The 18,076-nt window shown below is 32.1% G+C and overlaps 1 protein-coding gene across 1 annotated transcript; it reads left to right on the plus strand.

Annotated features, from left to right (window-relative positions):
* Window positions 1-15,619: 15,619 nt before the first annotated feature.
* LOC131171133 (disease resistance-like protein DSC1) lies at window positions 15,620-16,268 on the plus strand. The gene is made up of 2 exons (XM_058130593.1): window positions 15,620-15,859; window positions 15,939-16,268. The coding sequence occupies exons 1-2, from the start codon at window positions 15,806-15,808 to the stop codon at window positions 16,266-16,268; spliced, it is 384 nt and encodes a 127-aa protein (XP_057986576.1). The 5' UTR covers window positions 15,620-15,805.
* Window positions 16,269-18,076: the final 1,808 nt, after the last annotated feature.

An 18,076-nucleotide genomic window follows, 5' to 3' on the forward strand; every position in this document is an offset into this window, starting at 1 on the left:
CCTTGAAAGAGCAAACCAGCCGAAATTTGCTTGAGACCTTGCTTAAGGTCATGCTCAGGGTAAAGCGACAATGCTTAAGGTGCAGCACAAGTCAAGCATGAGCAGAAAAGTCCATTTTACTATAAGTCTGCGAGATTTGCTGAAGGTCCGCTTAACCTTAAGCGTAAAGGCCGTCAGAGGCTAAATTTGCTAAGAAGCCGCTTAGGGTTAAGCCGAACCCTGCGAGAATGCCGAACGTGAAAGTCTTTGACTTGGATAATTTTACACCTCATTTCCTATCCACTCCTTTGTCTTTTATTTACTTTTAGGGCAACTTTTAGGGACCATATAAATTCATCATTTCCTTATTTTTGCCACAAGAGGAAGAGGAAGAGGAGGAAAAACAAAAGGAAAGAAAATTTAATAGAAAGAAGGGGAGACGCCATTCTCTCTTGGAAGAAGGAGCTGCTGAACTCATTTGGAGCTCCAGAAACCAGAGACTTTGGTTCTTCCACCTGGGTTTTCCCATTTCAGTCCTTTTATCATGTTTTTCTTTATTCTTCCATCTATATTTCTTGTAAATACCATAATGAGTTAGAAATTCATTTAGATTTAAGAGTTGGGAAATATGTTTTAGATTAATTTGTGGATTTGGATTGGGTATTTCCTTATTTTATATGAATATGAGTTTTGATTCCTTCCTTGTGTGCTTGATTTACTTGCCCAATGTTGGTACCCATTGGGTATTGTGTTAATCTTTGATTGAAGGACCGAAAGGTGAAAGTCATTGATAGTTAATCAAGGATTTGAACTTAAAATCACCTAGATTTAGAAATAAACTAGGACTTTAAGAGGAATTAATTATTGGTTACAAAACTTAATGGGTTTTAAAGTAATCAAATACATACGAAAGTAGGTTTGGTTATTTTAGAATACACTTTGATATGCTTGAAAAAGATATTAAAGGGATTTAGAATCAATTTCCTTCAAACTCTATTTTTCCCTAAAAATTGGAATGCCCAAGACAAATCCCAATTAATTTATGCATAAACCCCCAACTCTGGGATCACTTTTACCATAATTAGACTTTCGTTTAAATTACCCATTGTCAATTTCAGTTTAATTGCGAGCTAGATTTAGAATTTATTTGTTTGCTCTTTACCCATTTCAATTAGATTAATCAATTTACCTTGCTCATTTACATTTACCTTTTATTCATAAATCATTAGCCCAAATAATCGCTTCATTCATAGTTTAGTAATCAAACAGCAAATCCTCGTGGGAACGATACTTGATTCATCACTTTATTACTTGAGACGACCCGTATACTTGCGGATTCGCCACATCAACATGATATATGCTGAGGGTAGTGTCACTACTAAAACCTATTCTTGGCACTTTAAATTGCTAAAAATGTAAAACCTGCCGAGAGTTTCAAGGGGTCTCACATGCCTCATGTAGCACTTCATGTATAATAACATGGGTCATGTCATTTTTCCCTTTTATTCCAACATGCCTCATGTTATTCATCTTACACCAAATCACACAGGGCATGTCACCCCTCACTATTCTTAGCATGCCTCATGTTAGACACTAGGTATATCACCACTTAAACCTTTACCCTAGCCATTTTATCCTATTTCATCTCATCGGTCGCATGACCTAAGCTTTCACTGTTCCTTCCATGGTGCACACCAAATAGCTTTCAACCCACATACCCAAGCTGCGAGCCATAAAAATGGCCAGAACCCGTTAGTGCCAGAACCCCTCTCTACTGCCGAAAATCCTATCTCACTGTAGGTTTCTTCTGCTCCAATTAGGGTCCAATCGCCTCTGCATCATTCACCAATAGTGTTTCAAACTGCTCTGGTTATCCCTCAATCTGGAAATCAAGTAAACTCATCTTACCCATGGACTTTTAGGGACTTTGAAATGACAAAAAATTATAAGGCCCCTTGCTAAAAAGAAAATTTTAGCTACTAAGTACATTGATGAACACAGTCTCAGGGAGATAGGGCTTTATGAATCTGTTAGTGAATATTTAGAAAATATAGGTTGGAGTGATTTTGCTAGGATTCAAGAACCTGCTTCTAGGGAATTGACAATTGAGTTTTTAAGCTCATTGCAATTGGACTTCCAGCCTATGCAAAGTAACCATAGGGACACCATTTCCTTTAGGTGTTTGGGTCAGGACAGAGAACTTGACACTGTTCAAGTGAATGCCTTATTTGGTTTTTGTAATGATAGAGAAAAAGTGATAGAGTGGCAAAGGACTAGTTATGACCCCCCCTACATTTTTAAAGTCCATTGCACCATATGGGAAATACTACAACCCAATTTCTGCTAAGGCCTCAGCTATTCAAGACCCTGCTCTGAGATACTTGCAAAGATTCATGTCTTACACTATACTAGGTAAAGGGCACAGTAATGGGGTTATAGGAAAGAATGATTTATTCTTTTTATGGTGCATGAAAGAGAAGAAAAAAATAATTGGTGCTTATTTTCTTTGCTCACATATGGAACATATAGTCTCTAAGCATTCAACTGGCAGTATAGTTATTGGAGGGATGGTGATTGTAATTGCCAAATCATTTGGTTTTAACCCTGACCAGTATGTTATGGTGTCTATGGTTGGCCAGTCTTTTTTAGATATAATTATTATGACTCAAATGAAAATTTGTGTAAAGAGGGGTGATGTTTATGTATTGGTAAATGGGGGACATGAGAGTACAGAGCAGCAACAATCACAGGGTATAGGACAGCATACTGATACTAGTCCTTTTAGCTCACACCCACCTACTGCTGGATAATCGGACTTACTTATTTTTCTTAAAGATTTGGAAGCAAAAATTAACAGAATGAGTGCAGTACAGTAGCCTGTTTCTGATGCTAATTCTGATATTGTGGTTGCTTTAAAAGCTTTAGAAGCTAAGGTTGATACTCTTAGTCAGAAGCAAGCCAAGCTTGAGAAAAAGATTAAAAAAAAGTTTTCTTCATTCAGGAAAAAGCAGAAAATTCATGACAAAGAAATGATTGACATTTACAATAAGCTGACAGCCTCTTTTAACCAGCTGTACAAAAGGGGCCAAGACATTTTTAAAGAGATGAAGGCTATGGTACAAAACCTGGATACTGCTTCTGAGAAATCCAATGAGCAAGCACCTGCAGCATCAAATGAGCCAGTGCCATCCACCAATGAAGAAGACCAACTAGTTGTCTAGTTTTAGAATTTTGTTTTTGTTAATTTCAGTTAGTTTCTGAAACTTTAGCTTTTAATTGTGCACATTGGTCAGTTTGCTTTATTTTTCAACTGTTAATTTCCTAGTTATTGGAACTTTCATATGTTTTATCTATTTGTAAATGATTTAATTTTTGTTTCTTTTAATTCTGTTTGTTTCATGAATCTTACGTTGGCTTGTTCATTATTGCTAGCTGCCTTAGTTTCTTTTGCTATGATACTTGCACTATCTTTGTTATCCAGATTTCTATTGAATTGATCATTTTCTTTAATTTCAGTTTCTATCGGCTATTGTAATAGCATTACTGATATTGCTTTTTAATAGTCATATAACTGAATTATTGACAATACAGCAACTGCTCTTCTCTTAGCCTTGATAATTCAGCTTCTAAGGTAACTTCTCGACATTCATCTGCCACATGTTGACACTGCTTCCCTTTGCATGCCTCATGTTAAGGGTTATGCTCTCCTATGAGCTATTTGCATTCCCTAAAATTTTTAAAATTTTTAAAACCCACCGAAATTTTCATGGAGCATGACATGCCCCATGTTGATACCCCATATCAGTTCCTTAGCAGTTGGCACAGGGCATGCTAATTTACTTTTACTTCAACACGCCTCATGCTTTTTGATTACATGCCTCATGCTCCCAATACTTATAATTCACATGCCTCATGTACATATTCTGATCATTCACCACTAGGCATGTACGTTCTACATGGTAACTCTGCTCCACTCTTTCTTAGTTTATATCTCTCCAAGTTATCATTTATTGATTTCATTGATATTTCTGCCACGTCAATTAAGCCAATAAGGGCATTGTCTCATTTGAGTTTGGGGGAGGGCAAAATTTTTGCAAAAATTTTTAATCCTTTTTATTTACATTACTTAAATTGCATTTCATTTATACTTAATTACTTAGTTCACATGCACTATACACCTAAACCATGTAAATATATACACTTGCATATAGATATCATATAGATTATGTATAGTTTTTATTTCATTTTTTTATTTTTATTTAATTTTTGCATTCAATTTAGGAATCATGCATACATAAAAAAATATAAATAAATAAATTTTTACCTAATTCTTAGAAGATTGAGAATCATTTTGAAAAGTAATTGAGCTTGCCTCTAGATGTGCTTGATAGATTGAAAGTTCCGGATTGGTATAAGGCTATGAGATTCTTATCTAGGTTTATATCTTCTTAGCCAAGGGCCACCCAATTAATTACATTGAGTTTTGAATACTTAAAGAAAACTCTCGAGTAAGAAATAACTAATTGTGTCTCACCAATCCTAGAACAAGCCTTCTAGACCTTTCGACGCGAAATTTTAGCATTCACTTGAAAAGAGAAATGATTAAGGCATTCTTCGAATTTTAAACCCACATTTTTAGCCTTAACCAACTTCATTTTAAATTTTCCCTTTGAAACCAATTTGAGCCTTCATTTATACCCCTTATTTCCTTGGCACCCATAATTTACCTAGCCATAAACCTAAACACTTACCTACCCTTCGTGAGAATAATTTGTTTAAGTGATAGATATGAAAAAAAAAAAAAGGTATATAACAATCAAGTGGGAGAAGTACTAACGTAAAATTGGCTAGCAATCATATTATGTCGCGATTTTTTTTTTTTAATTATTTACCACCCAAGTATACAAAGAAATGAGTTTGGGGGTGGATTAAAAAGGGACAATTGCAATGCAAAATTCAATGTTATTTATGCAATCCCTAAAAAAGTTGCAAAAAAAAAAAAATTGTATGCTAGCATTGGTGATTTATTGTAAAGTTTTTCCTCCTATTTGATTCTTAAAATAAAAAAATATAATAATAATAATAATAAAAGAAAAGTGTATCTTGATCTTTTTAATAATTTAATTATTTTCATATTTTGCTTCCCTTTTACCTTTTCTTATTAGCCACATTATTACCCTTTAGCCCCATTACATCCATTAAAAGTCCTTTTGATCTCTTGATTGTGTTTTGCTACATTAGAGGAGATTAGATTAGTTAGTTTGCCTATGGGATTGGCACATTATTCATCTATTTAAACTATTTCCATCATCATTTGAGACGCTTTAGTTTATGGATTGTTTTAGAGCCTATTTTAGCATGATTTCTCTATGTAATTAATTAGTTTGGGTTTGATGGAATGAATAATTAACCCAAGGCTAAGCGGTGATAACTTTGGTGAGAATTGAATTCCTTATATCTTGAAGGTGGGTATATGGTTTGTTGGTGGCTAGAGGTAAGTTTGAAAGATTGAAAGAGTGATTCTCATGAATTTAAGAAAAGGTACCCTAATTGCATATAATTGTTTTTAATTTGCTTGAGGACAAGCAAAGATTTGAGTTTGGGGGAATTTGATAAACCCATTTTATATAGATATTTTAGGGTAGTTTTGCATCCATTTTGCCTTTTTAGTTTAGTAATTTTATGTTTTTAATGCTTATTTTAGTTAATTTGTTAATTTTAGTTTCATTATATTTGATTTTCAGAATTTTAATGTTTTTGATAGGTTTTAATAAGGTTTAAAGGCAAAAAGGTCCATATAGAAGAAATTCAAAGTGATTTGGAATCCTAAAGTGGTGTGAAAAATGAAGAAAATTCACTTAAAGAAGAAGACCAGCCGAGACTTTCAAGGGCGTCAACATGCCCCGTGTTGAGGGTCGTGTGAAGATAAGAGTTAGCCAGCAGGAATCCACATGAGGGATATTCACACTGGGTCGTGAAAACAGAGATTTCGAAATAAAACACGCCGAAAGTTTCATGGGCTTTAACATGCCCCATGTGGCGGGTCGTGTAAATAGAGATTTTGGAACAAAACAAGCCGAAAGTTTCAGGGACTCCCACATGCCCCGTGTAGCTGGTCGTGCAGAATCTAAAGGCTCCTCCTCTGAATCAACATCAGGCATGTTGAAAATAACTTGAATCAACATGAGGCATGTGGGATGGCACTGGTAGATTTGCTGACATGGAAAAATTTTCTCTTTTCACACCTTTTACACCTTTTGTCTTTATCCCTTTAGAGACTATTTTTAGGGCAAACCTTGAGGGGATATATAAGCATCATATTCTCATTTTTACCAAAAAAGGAAAAAGAAGAAAGAGAGAGAAAAATCAAAAGAGAAAGGAAAGAGGGAATCACACCATTTCTAGAAGGAAGAACACCTGCAGAGTGACGTTTTCCAGCTTCCATTTTCAGAGATTTGGTTCTTCTTCTTCTGGGTTCTTTTATTTTTAGTTTTATTTTCATGTTTTCTTGCTCTATTTCATATTTTCTACTTGTAAATACAAGCATGAGTGAGTAGATACTTAAGATTTTAGAGTTGGGTGTAATGATTTAAGTTTTATTTATGGATTTGGACTGGTTTTAACCAGAATTTACTGTATATAAGCTTTGATTCTTATCTTGTGTGCTTATTTACATACCCATTGTTGGTACCCTTTGGGTTTTGTTCTTAATCTTAGATTGAAGGACCGAGAGGTGAAAATCTATAATAGATAATCAAGATAATGAACTTAATCATCTAGTGTTAGAAATAAACTAGTGGGTTAAGAGGAATTTCAAGTTGATTAAAATGCTTAAAGAGTTTTGGATAATTAAACATCGCATGAGAATGGGGTTTAGTTTCCTTTAAAACATTCTTTAGTTTGCTTGAAAGAGAAATTAAAGAAAATCAGAATCAACTTCCTTTAAACTTGTATTTCCCTTAATCTTGGCTTTCCCTATCCAAATCCCAATGAAATTTACTTCATGAACCTCAACTCTGGAATTAATTTTTACCATTAATTAATTAAATCTTTTGTTACATGCTGAAATTTTAGTAAATTAGTATGGTGCTTAGAATTTTAATTACTTAATTCATTATAATTTCCTTATTTTTTCCAATTTAATTTGCTGTATCTCTTACTCTATTTTTGGCACAAATTATCGATAGCCCAAATAATCATAACTTTTATAGTTTGGTACTCAAACAACAAATTTCTGTGGGATGATATCTTTTCTTTACTACTTGAACGACCCGTATACTTGCGGAGTACGCAATCAAAAATTCATAAACTCCAAAAGATTTTAGGCTTATTAGTTTGTGTAATGTGATTTTTAAAATTGTAGTAAAAGATACTGCTAATAGGTTTAAAACTATCCTTCCCCATATTACTTTTCATACTCAATTTGCATACATCCGTTGTAACACCCTAGGCAAATCCCACATCGACAAAACACGGGAGAGATGCTGGGTTCATAAGTTGATAGTTCGTAACCCCTAATGACGCGTTTTAAAACCGTGAGGCCTAGTATGGGCTAGGCCAGAGCGGACAATATCACTAGTGGGCCGGGCCATTACATTTGTGGTATCAGAGCTACTCCGCGTGCAACCTTGAACGATGGTGGGGCAAACCTCAGCGAGGACGCTGAGTCCCATAAGGGGGGTGGATTGTAACACCCTAGGCAAATCCCACATCGACAAAACACGGGAGAGATGCTGAGTTCATAAGTTGATAGTTCGAAACCCCTATTGACGCGTTTTAAAACCGTCATCGTTCAAGGTTGCACGCGGAGCAGCTCTGATACCACAAATGTAATGGCCCGGCCCACTAGTGATATTGTCCGCTCTGGCCTAGCCCATACTAGGCCTCACGGTTTTAAAACGCGTCACAATGAGTTACGAACTGTCAACTTATAAACCCAGCATTTCTCCCGTGTTTTGTCGATGTGGGATTTGCCTAGGGTGTTACAATCCACCCCCCTTATGGGACTCAGCGTCCTCGCTGAGGTTTGCCCCACCATCGTTCAAGGTTGCACGCGGAGCGGCTTTGATACCACAAATGTAATGGCCCGACCCACTAGTGATATTGTCCGCTCTGGGCCGAAACCCTCACGGTTTTAAAACGCGTCAATAGGGGTTTCGAACTATCAACTTATGAACCCAGCATCTCTCCCATTTTTTTGTCGATGTGGGATTTGCCTAGGGTGTTACAATCCACCCCCCTTATGGGACTCAGCGTCCTCGCTGAGGTTTGCCCCACCATCGTTCAAGGTTGCACGCGGAGCAGCTCTGATACCACAAATGTAATGGCCCGGCCCACTAGTGATATTGTCCGCTCTGGGCCGAAGCCCTCACGGTTTTAAAACGCGTCACAATGAGTTACGAACCACCAACTTATAAACCCAGCATCTCTCCCGTGTTTTGTCGATGTGGGATTTGCCTAGGGTGTTACATCCGTGGTCGCCTAATCATGGATAATGCTTTGGTTGCTTTTGAAATATTTCATCATATGAAGAACAAAGTGGGAGGAAAATAGTCACTTTGCTTTGAAATTAGATATGAGTGAAGCATATTAGGGGGTTGAATGACACTTTTTTTAGAAAAAAGTTATGTTAAAAATGGGTTTTGATAAAGATTGGATGGAATCGGTTATGAAGTGTGTGACTATTGTGTCTTATTCTTTACTAATTAATGTTGATCTTAAGTGAGTCTTCTTTACCTAGAGAGGACTTAGCCATGGTGACCCATTATCTCCATATCTTTTTCTTTTGTGTGTTGAGATGTTTTTAGGTCTTATCAGAGGCGTAGAATGTAATAATATTCTCCATGGAGTTCTGATTTGTAGACAAGCCCCTTGTGTCTCCCATTTTTCTTTACTAGTGATAGCATTGTATTTGGACAAGCTACTATGGTTAAAGCCAATGCTATAATCAACATTCTTTAGGAATATGTAAGAGCTTCTAGGAAAAAAATGAATTTAGAGAAATTTGAGATCCCTTTTAGCCGAAATGTTAGGGATGGGGATGGTACTACAATCCGAGATAATTTTGGTATAAGAGGTATCGACCAACATAAGAAATATCTTAGCTTACCTGCATGTACAGGGAGCAAAAAGAAAGAGTTGTTTATCAACTTGCATGATTGGGTTGCCTAAAAACTCCAGAGCTGGAAGGATAAAACTCTCTCAAAAGCAGTCAAAGAGGTTATTTTAAAGGCAGTTGTTCAATCCATCCTAATCTACATGATGACTTGCTTTTTATTGCGTAATGATACCATTCATAAAATTGAATCTCTAATGTCCAACTTCTGGTGGGGCCAAAGGGACAGTGAGCATCACATACATCGGTGCTCTTGTCATTGATTATGCTTGTCAAAGGCACGGGGGTGTTGGCTCTTGAGATTTTAAATATTTTAATTTAACAATGTTGGCTAAGCATTGCTGGAGGTTTATGGAGAATTCAACTTCATTGCTATCCAAAATATTTAGGTCAAGATATCATCCAAGGAGTTCTTTCCTTGAAGCCAAACTAGGATATCAACCTAGTTGTGCTTGGAGGATTATTTTACAAGCCTGTTGAGTGGTTGAAAAAGTTTCGAGATGTTTGGCAGATGATGGAACACAGATCAAGATTTGGAAATATAATTGGCTTGTTAAATAGAATGGTTTTTGTATTTGGTCTCCTCTGTATTTACTTAGTGAAGATGCTAAAGTCAGTGACCTTATTTTGCATGAAGAGAATCACTGGAATTTGGGGTTTGTCAACCAAATCTTTATGCCTTTTGAGGTTGAGCAAATTCTTGTTATTCCCCTTTATTGCTCCCTATTAAAACGCAAACTGGTTTAGCATCATAACAAGCATGGTATCTTCTCTATCCGCAGTGCTTATGTGGCGTTGATGCATAAATCTTCTAGCAAAGTTTCTTCCTCTTCAGTTTTTGATTGGAAGTCTTTTTGGAAAAATTTGTGGCTATTGTTAGTTCCTCCAAAGATGAGGCATTTTATACATTGGGCTTACTCAAATTTATTGCCTGTGCTCTTGGCGCTGATCACAAGAGGCATGAATGTTGTAGTTGATAGTGTCTCAATAAGGTGGAGTCAATAGGGCATGTATTGAGAGATTGTAGTGTAGCTTAACTTGTGTGGCGTTTCTCCCTACTATGAATTGACTCTATTTCTAATGATAAGAGTCTTATCGATTGGTTTGCTAAACTGAGGTCTTCTCTTTCCAATGAGCGATTTGAGTTAGGTTGTATGATAGCATGGGCATTATGGCATGCAAGAAATGTATTAGTTTTCCAAAGAACAACTCTCCCGGTTCCAGTCATAGTTGATTAGGCTATTTCCTTCTTGAGTGAGTATTAGGGTTTTTATTCTTCTCCAAAGATAACAAAACTAGCTCACGCAAATGTCAGATGGCAACCCATGCCTTAAGGTATTGTTAAAATTTATTCAAATGTTGCATTAGATTGTGGGCAAAGTGGTTTAGGTATGATTATAAGAGACCATGCAAGAAGGGTGCAAATGGGGTTGGGTGTTAGGAAAAGAGACCCAGATATGGATGTATTAGAAGTTGATATAGAAGCAGCAATGTTTGCAATCTAAAGAGCGGTGGAGATGGGTTTTGAGAAAGTGATATTGGAATTCGGTTCAGTTAAAATGGTCAATCTGCATAATGGTGGCACTTTTCCTTTGAATTATGTTGGTACTAGATAGGGAAGGTAAGTTAGTTGTCCATTCTCTTGCTAAAGCCTCTCTTAAATGTTGTGGAGAGGAACTTGTTTGGATAGAAGAGGTCCTTTCTCATGTCATGAACCTTGTTCTTAGTGATCATTCACTTCACAGGAGCCACACAACACATTCCCAACACCACCGTTTCGCAGTCCCCCCAATTGGGCAATAATATTCTAAAAAAAATAAAATCTCTAAAAATTAATCTTCTAACCAACGGCTAGAAAATAATGTAATGAATATTAATTATGATTTATGAACCTTTTTTCGTTGTTTTTTTTATTATTTAAAATTAATAAAATATATGATTTATCAACAAAAGAATTTATGAACCTTCCTTGCTAATGAATATTGTTTTATAAAGTGTAATTTAAAATTTTTTACTTATAATAATTATATGAATATTTAAGTTTTGACCTGCCTCTATGTTTAATTCTATGTTTGCCCTTGCCAGAAACTAGTTGTGTATAATGAACACAATGAATTTGAGCTGCTACTTCCACTAGAGGAATGAACCGCACTACTAGGCTTCAATAAAAGAAAATTAATATTTACAAAACAACTCCATGAACTGGGCACCTAAAAAAAAATAAAAACAACACAAACCGCTCCATATAAATGGGAGACAAACCAAATCCCCAACTTTGAGGAACAAAAGCAAGAAACCTAAGAACAAAACACAAGAAAGTAAAGAGAAATAAAGAAAATAAGAACAGAAACAAATTTTGGAAATTATTTTTAAAAATACACAAAAAAAAAAAGAAAAAGCAAAGAAAAATAAAAAAAAAATAAAAAAGGGGAAAAAACAAATTTGAAAGGAAAAAGAAAGGGAAGGGGTGGTGTTAGCCAAAAATGGCCAGCAGTACCCCAATAGCAAATCCAAGAAAAAGTTAGCTAATTGTTAGATATTATATTTAATTAGTCTATATTTAATTAATTTTTTATGACCTATTAAATGAATCATTAATCTACTAGTTAAACTAGTAACTCATCAATCTTATTCCTCAATGATTGAATGTTTGGATTGGATTTAATAAAAATGCATTAAAAAATTGGGATGACAAAAAATCATATATTTTTGAGCACATGATCTGACCAAACCCTGTCGAGATGGATTCTTATAATATATAATTGAGGTTTGGAACACTACAAAAAAAAAAATCAGACTAGCAACTGACCGAATCGGTTGCTAATTTATTAAAATCGAATGCTAATCAATTTAACAATTGATTCAGTCGGTTGCAATGAAACCGATTACTAAATTAATTAAATTAACAAAAAAACTTTTTATAAAAAACTATCAGTTGCTACTAGCAACTGAAATATAATCGGTTGCAAAAAATTTAGTGTATTTAATTTTGTAAATTTGCAATTATTTTGTAAATTGATTGCTATCTACAACTAAGTTACTAACAAAAAAATTAGTTAGCTACTTAAAAAAATTATAAAAAAATAAATTTTCAGATAACGAATAAGAAATTTAAATAAATAAAATTTTCAAAACATTACCACAATAACAAATTATTAATGAAAATTTAACACTAAAAAATAATATAAAATATTATAAAAAAATTACTACTAATTACTATTAACAAAAATGCTAACAAAAAAAACTAAATATAAAAAGATATTTATAAGATAAATTACTGTAAAAAATTATCATATTTGCAACAATTGTACTAAAAAATTATAACAAAACAATTACTAAAAATTAATACTACAAATAATTTGCTACGAAAAAATATATTTGTGCCAAAAATTTTAATTTACGTCAAAGAAAAATAAATTAAATAAAAAAGATGAAAAAAAAGACAATAAAGAAGAAAACATATGAGGAAAAAAAAAGATTAAGAAGAAAATATATGAGAAAGAAAAAAGTAACGAAAAAAGATAGATGAAAAAAATGATGAATTCAAGAAAGTAAATGAGAGAGAAAAAGATGAAAAAAAAATATTAGAAAGGAAAACTAATAAATAAAATTGATGAGAATAGAAAAGATAACGTAGAAAATAAGAGAAAAGAGAAGAAAAATTGAAAAAAAAAAGTTATGAAAAAAAGAAAATGAGCAGTAATTTATATAAGCAAATTAGTAACTAATTATCCATTGCTTATTTTCTTTAAAAAATTAAGGTGACTTCTTTAAAGAGTTATTAGCCTCGATTTACAAATTTTATTATTTTTAATTCTTATTTTACTTTTCTCAAATACATTAAAATTAAATAATTTTTATTTGATTATTTTGATTTAGTTCATAATTTGTGTCAATTTAATTCTTTTTTTTTAAATAATTTATAATTTTATATTGTAATCAATTAATATAAAGTTACTCTATATTCTCTATATAAAGTTATCTATGTGCACAATTTATACTTTTTTATATAATTGATACAATTTTTTCTTAAAAAGTTGAAAGTTACTTCTCAAGTCTTCACTGTAAAGTAGGGGCTAGCAACCATTTTTCCTCATTTTCTTTTTATTTATTTATTTTTTACATTAGAATATTTTCCTATTTTAGCTAAATAACTATATTTTTATGCATAAAAATAGAATTATATTAAAAAAATTAATTATAAGCAAGAATAATTAAAAATATTACTTAAAGCCAAATAAAAAATAAAATATATATAATAATTTGATCAATGAATCAAATATTAAAATAGTCTTAGATTTATAATCTTATCAAATTAAGTAGTAAATTAGTGTCATTCAATTTATTTGACAAATAATATTATTAAATTTTAATTTTTTTAAATAAAATAATATTATTAAATTTTAAATAGAATAATCACAGAAATTATCATTAATTTATATATAAAATAATTAAAAATAATTTTACCATAAATTAATTTAAAATTTACTATTAAAACAAAAGAAAATTTACTTGAAAAAAAAATTAATTAAGCAAAAAATTTTGAAACTTAACGAGAGGAGAAGTTTCCTTTGGACCCACAATTTGCTTATTGGTTTGATGATTTTAGTTTCTTTCTTTTTGACCTCTTGCACCACTGCTTTAATTTCCTAGTTCCCTCTTGGATTCTTACAGGACATTGTAAAGTGAACCAGCGGAGGCGGTGAATTTTTATACGAGATAAATATTATGAATTTGTGATTTATTTGCAAAAGTGATTTCTAATTGTGCTTCGTTTCTGATTCCATGCTTCATCCTCATGATTCCTGTTTAGCTTCCAGGAATTTTCAATGAATTTTTTAAAATTCTACCCTCAATTTGCCTTTTGATTTAATGATATTACCTTCTTTCAATGAAATTTCTTTCTGGCTTGGTTCCTTCTTGAAGTCTTGCTGGAGGAATGTTGGATTTATTCAATTTAAGGTTTTATTCTCTGCAGAAAGTTACTGCCACTGCATCTGCTGTGAGGAAACTCATCACAGATCAAGGAAGAAGAAGTACTGCCTAATGGAACCAAGGCAAAAGTCGTAATCACTTGTCGTCGTCGTCTCTCTGCATCTACGATTCAAATGAGATGATGGAGTCTTTTGATGGATCTCTCTTTGTTTCGCACTATTAGCTTAACAAAACAGAAATTTTAGTTATGGTTTCCATCGTTTCATTGTTAGTCAAAAACTTTTATTCTATGCTCAGAAAGGTTATTTGATTTTTCTAAACAACTCATGCACGTGATAATACAAAAATCATAAAGAAAATAAAATTAGTTTGGTATGTAATTTTCCATTGATCTAAAGCTCAACCATTAGCTAAATCTAAGGCTAAAACATATACGTTAACAATAACTTAACTGGTAGACTCAGCTTCGAGTCCCCTCCCCCAATTTGTCTACTCAAAGAAATAGAACGTGGAATTCCAAATGAACTTTTGCATCCCAAATATGTTGTGTGAATTTGTCATAAATTTTTTTGAAATTCATTCATTTATACTAGACAAGTTCATAGTTTCAATCTTGTAACATTCGTCAATGATGATTCCTTTTTTCCTTCACCAGGAAAAGAGGGAGCCTTTATTGATTTCTATTCTGAAGTGATTTTGCTACGAACACCACTGTAACTGTTCATTATGGCAACTGCTTCCACTGCACATAAATGGAAGTATGATGTCTTTCTTAGCTTCAGAGGACAAGACACCCGTGATAATTTTACTAGCCATCTACATGAAGCTTTATGTCGTAAAAAAATCAAAACCTTCATAGACAATAACCTTGAAAGAGGGGAAGAAATAACACTAGCACTTTTGAGAACAATTGAAGAATCAATGATTTCTATAATCATTTTCTCAAAAAACTATGCATCTTCTCCATGGTGTTTGGATGAAATGGTGAAAATACTTGAATGCAAGGAAAATTTTGGACAGATTGTTTTGCCAATTTTCTACCATGTAGATCCATCCAATGTAGAAGAACAAAGTGGGTGTTTTGCAGATGCATTTACTGAGCTTGAGAAGAACTTTAAGGAGAAAATAGAAAAGGTGCCCAGGTGGAGGGCTAACTTGGTGAAAGCAGCTGGTATATCTGGATGGGATTCCCAAGTGATCAGGTATGTATGTATTACTCTTGCTTTTTGTTTAAGGTTTCATAAGGGAACATTGAGAAAAGGTGAAAAAAAAAACTGTCTTTTTGTGCAGATGTAAATGCAATTGACGATTGATTACAGTAGCAAATAATATATTATTTATATAAGCATTTAAAAATATTTTTGCTAGCAAAATTTAGAATTAGAACTAATAATTGATCAGAGCATCGTTTCAAAAACCTAATTCAACCAAACTTCTTGATGAATAGTAACACCGTTAATTTTTTTTTTTCAAAAACCTAAAAACAGCAACAACTCACAAACAAAATTAATAACAGAATATCCTAACACCAAAAAAAAACATCCTTTAGGTCGAAAAGCTGGAGTACCTCGGCTTAAGAGATAGTACCTCGGCTTAAGAGATTGCCTGCAGCTAAGATTAATACCTGCACTTCCACCGCGGCTGACAAAATTAGATGCAGAAAATTGCATTTCTCTGCGTTCTGTAACTAGTAAATCAACTGGAGTGGAAGGAAACATTTTTGAATTCCTTTTCACTAATTGTTACCAGTTGAATAATTTGGCAAAGAAGCGTATCATGGCATATGCACTAACAAAAATTCATTGTTATTCCAAAAGGCTGTGCAATCAGGTCTATTTCTGTCTCCCTCATCTATTTTTTCTTTTTCTTTACTGATCATATTCCTTGTTAATTAGAAGTCATGGTGCAGATACCTTCTGTGGTGGCAAGGGAATCTTGTTTATGCTTCTCTGGATCTGAAATTTCAAAGTGGTTTAGCCATCAAAATGTAGGATTTTCCACAACAATCCAGCTGCCTTCACATTGGGCTAATAGCGAGTTCCTGGGTTTCATTCTCTGTTCTGTTATAGCATTCAACAAACTCCATATAGACGACTCTGGTTTCCAAGTGAAATGTAGATACCATTTCAAAAATGAATCTGGAGACAGCAATGATCTATATTGTTATTTCAGCTGTTGGTATGGTTCAAGAAATTTGAGGAAGCATCGTATGTTCATTGGGTTTGGTAAATACAATTAAGGTTTTAATTGAATTCTACCTTGAAGATATGAATGGACTTCCTTTTCTCTGCTCTGATGTTTGGAATTGTTGGGTCTGTCTGCAATACGCTCAAGAAGAAAGCTTCTGTAGAAGTCTAGCCATAACTGTCACCTTTCTAAGGGCCTGTTTTGGTCTAACTATTGAATATAATAATCACTGTAGTTATTACTGAGCAATTTGGTAGTTGATGATAACTCATTTATGTTAAATATTTGATAAAATTATATTTAACTGTTACAGATATGTGAAATAACTAATAAAGGTATATATTATATAATTTATTTTATTATTGAAATAAATATAAAATTATAAATTTATTATATTATATTATTTATTTTATTATTAAAGTAAATATATAATTATTAAATTAATATATTATATCATTTATTATATTATTAAAATAAATATAAAATTATTAATCTATTATATTATATCATTTATTTTATTATTGAAATAAGAAAATAATTAATTTTTTTTAAAAAATAATTAATAACTTTAAAAATATCGATAAAATAATAAAATAATTATTATTGATGATAAAGAAAAAATTTATACTTAATTTTAAGTTTTTAGATATAAATAAATATTTTATATTATTAATAAAAAGTTTTTTAACTAAATTAAAATGCGTTAATTAAAATGTTAAAATTATAAATGAAAAATATAAAAGTATTAATAATATTAATTTTTAAGTTAAATAAAAGAGGATAATATGGTCAAAATAAAAAATAAAATCAAATCAGCTATCAGCTAATGAGAAACAACTCTAAAAATAACGCTGATACAAACTGTAGCTGATGGGTAGCAGATATGCTACCCATCTATCAGATTTATTTTTTTAAACTTATAAAATATTCTAATTCACCTGTTTAAGTGTCTATCAACTATCAACTATACATAATAAGTGAACCCTCTTGTTTTCAGCCGCGGCCATCACATCTTGGATTATATCTGCCTCTAATTTATTTTTTCTTTTGGTTTTATAGGGCCGTCCAGCCGTACATGTTTTTTTATTATTATTTTTATCCCTTTTATGCATCATTAAATTAATAATAATTATTTATTTTATATATATATATATATATATATATATATATATATATATATATATATAATAAATGTGATGATATTTTAATAAGTTTTTTAAAATTTAAAAAGTGAAAAATTATTTCTCTAATTGTTATTATTATTATTATTATTATTATTATTATTATTATAACGTTAATAATTATGCCTCTAATTGTTATTATTATTATTATTATTATTATAACGTTATCCTGTGGGGCTAGAATCGTGACGTGGATCTAGAACCGACAAACTGGTCCTTATCTCTTGAAAATCTAATTTGTTCTAATTTCTATGGCCCGCCAGCAGATTGCTTTTGAAAAATAGCGGGCAGCCACAGGTAAAGGATGAACATGGCAAATTAATAATTATTTTTTTATAGGCATCTTTTATAATAATTTTATCTATCATAAATTTGTGACTTATTTTATGATATTTTTGTAATATGATTTTTTAATATGGGTTAATTATGAAAAACTTATTAATTTATCTAAATTCTCACATAAAAAATAAATATAATATTTTTAACAACATGAAAAATATTAATTATAAGTAACACTAAATAACATATAATAACTTAACAAAATAAAATAAATTAGTTCAAGCAAAAATAAAACAAATATGAAAAACATTATTCAAACCTAATTAATTATTTTGAAACAAACTTTGATAATGGGGCACTAAAACTTTTTCCATTCCCACTATTCTCTCACTTCCCCTTA

This window comes from Hevea brasiliensis, chromosome 12 (assembly GCF_030052815.1).
Source record: "Hevea brasiliensis isolate MT/VB/25A 57/8 chromosome 12, ASM3005281v1, whole genome shotgun sequence".
Lineage (NCBI taxonomy): Eukaryota > Viridiplantae > Streptophyta > Magnoliopsida > Malpighiales > Euphorbiaceae > Hevea > Hevea brasiliensis.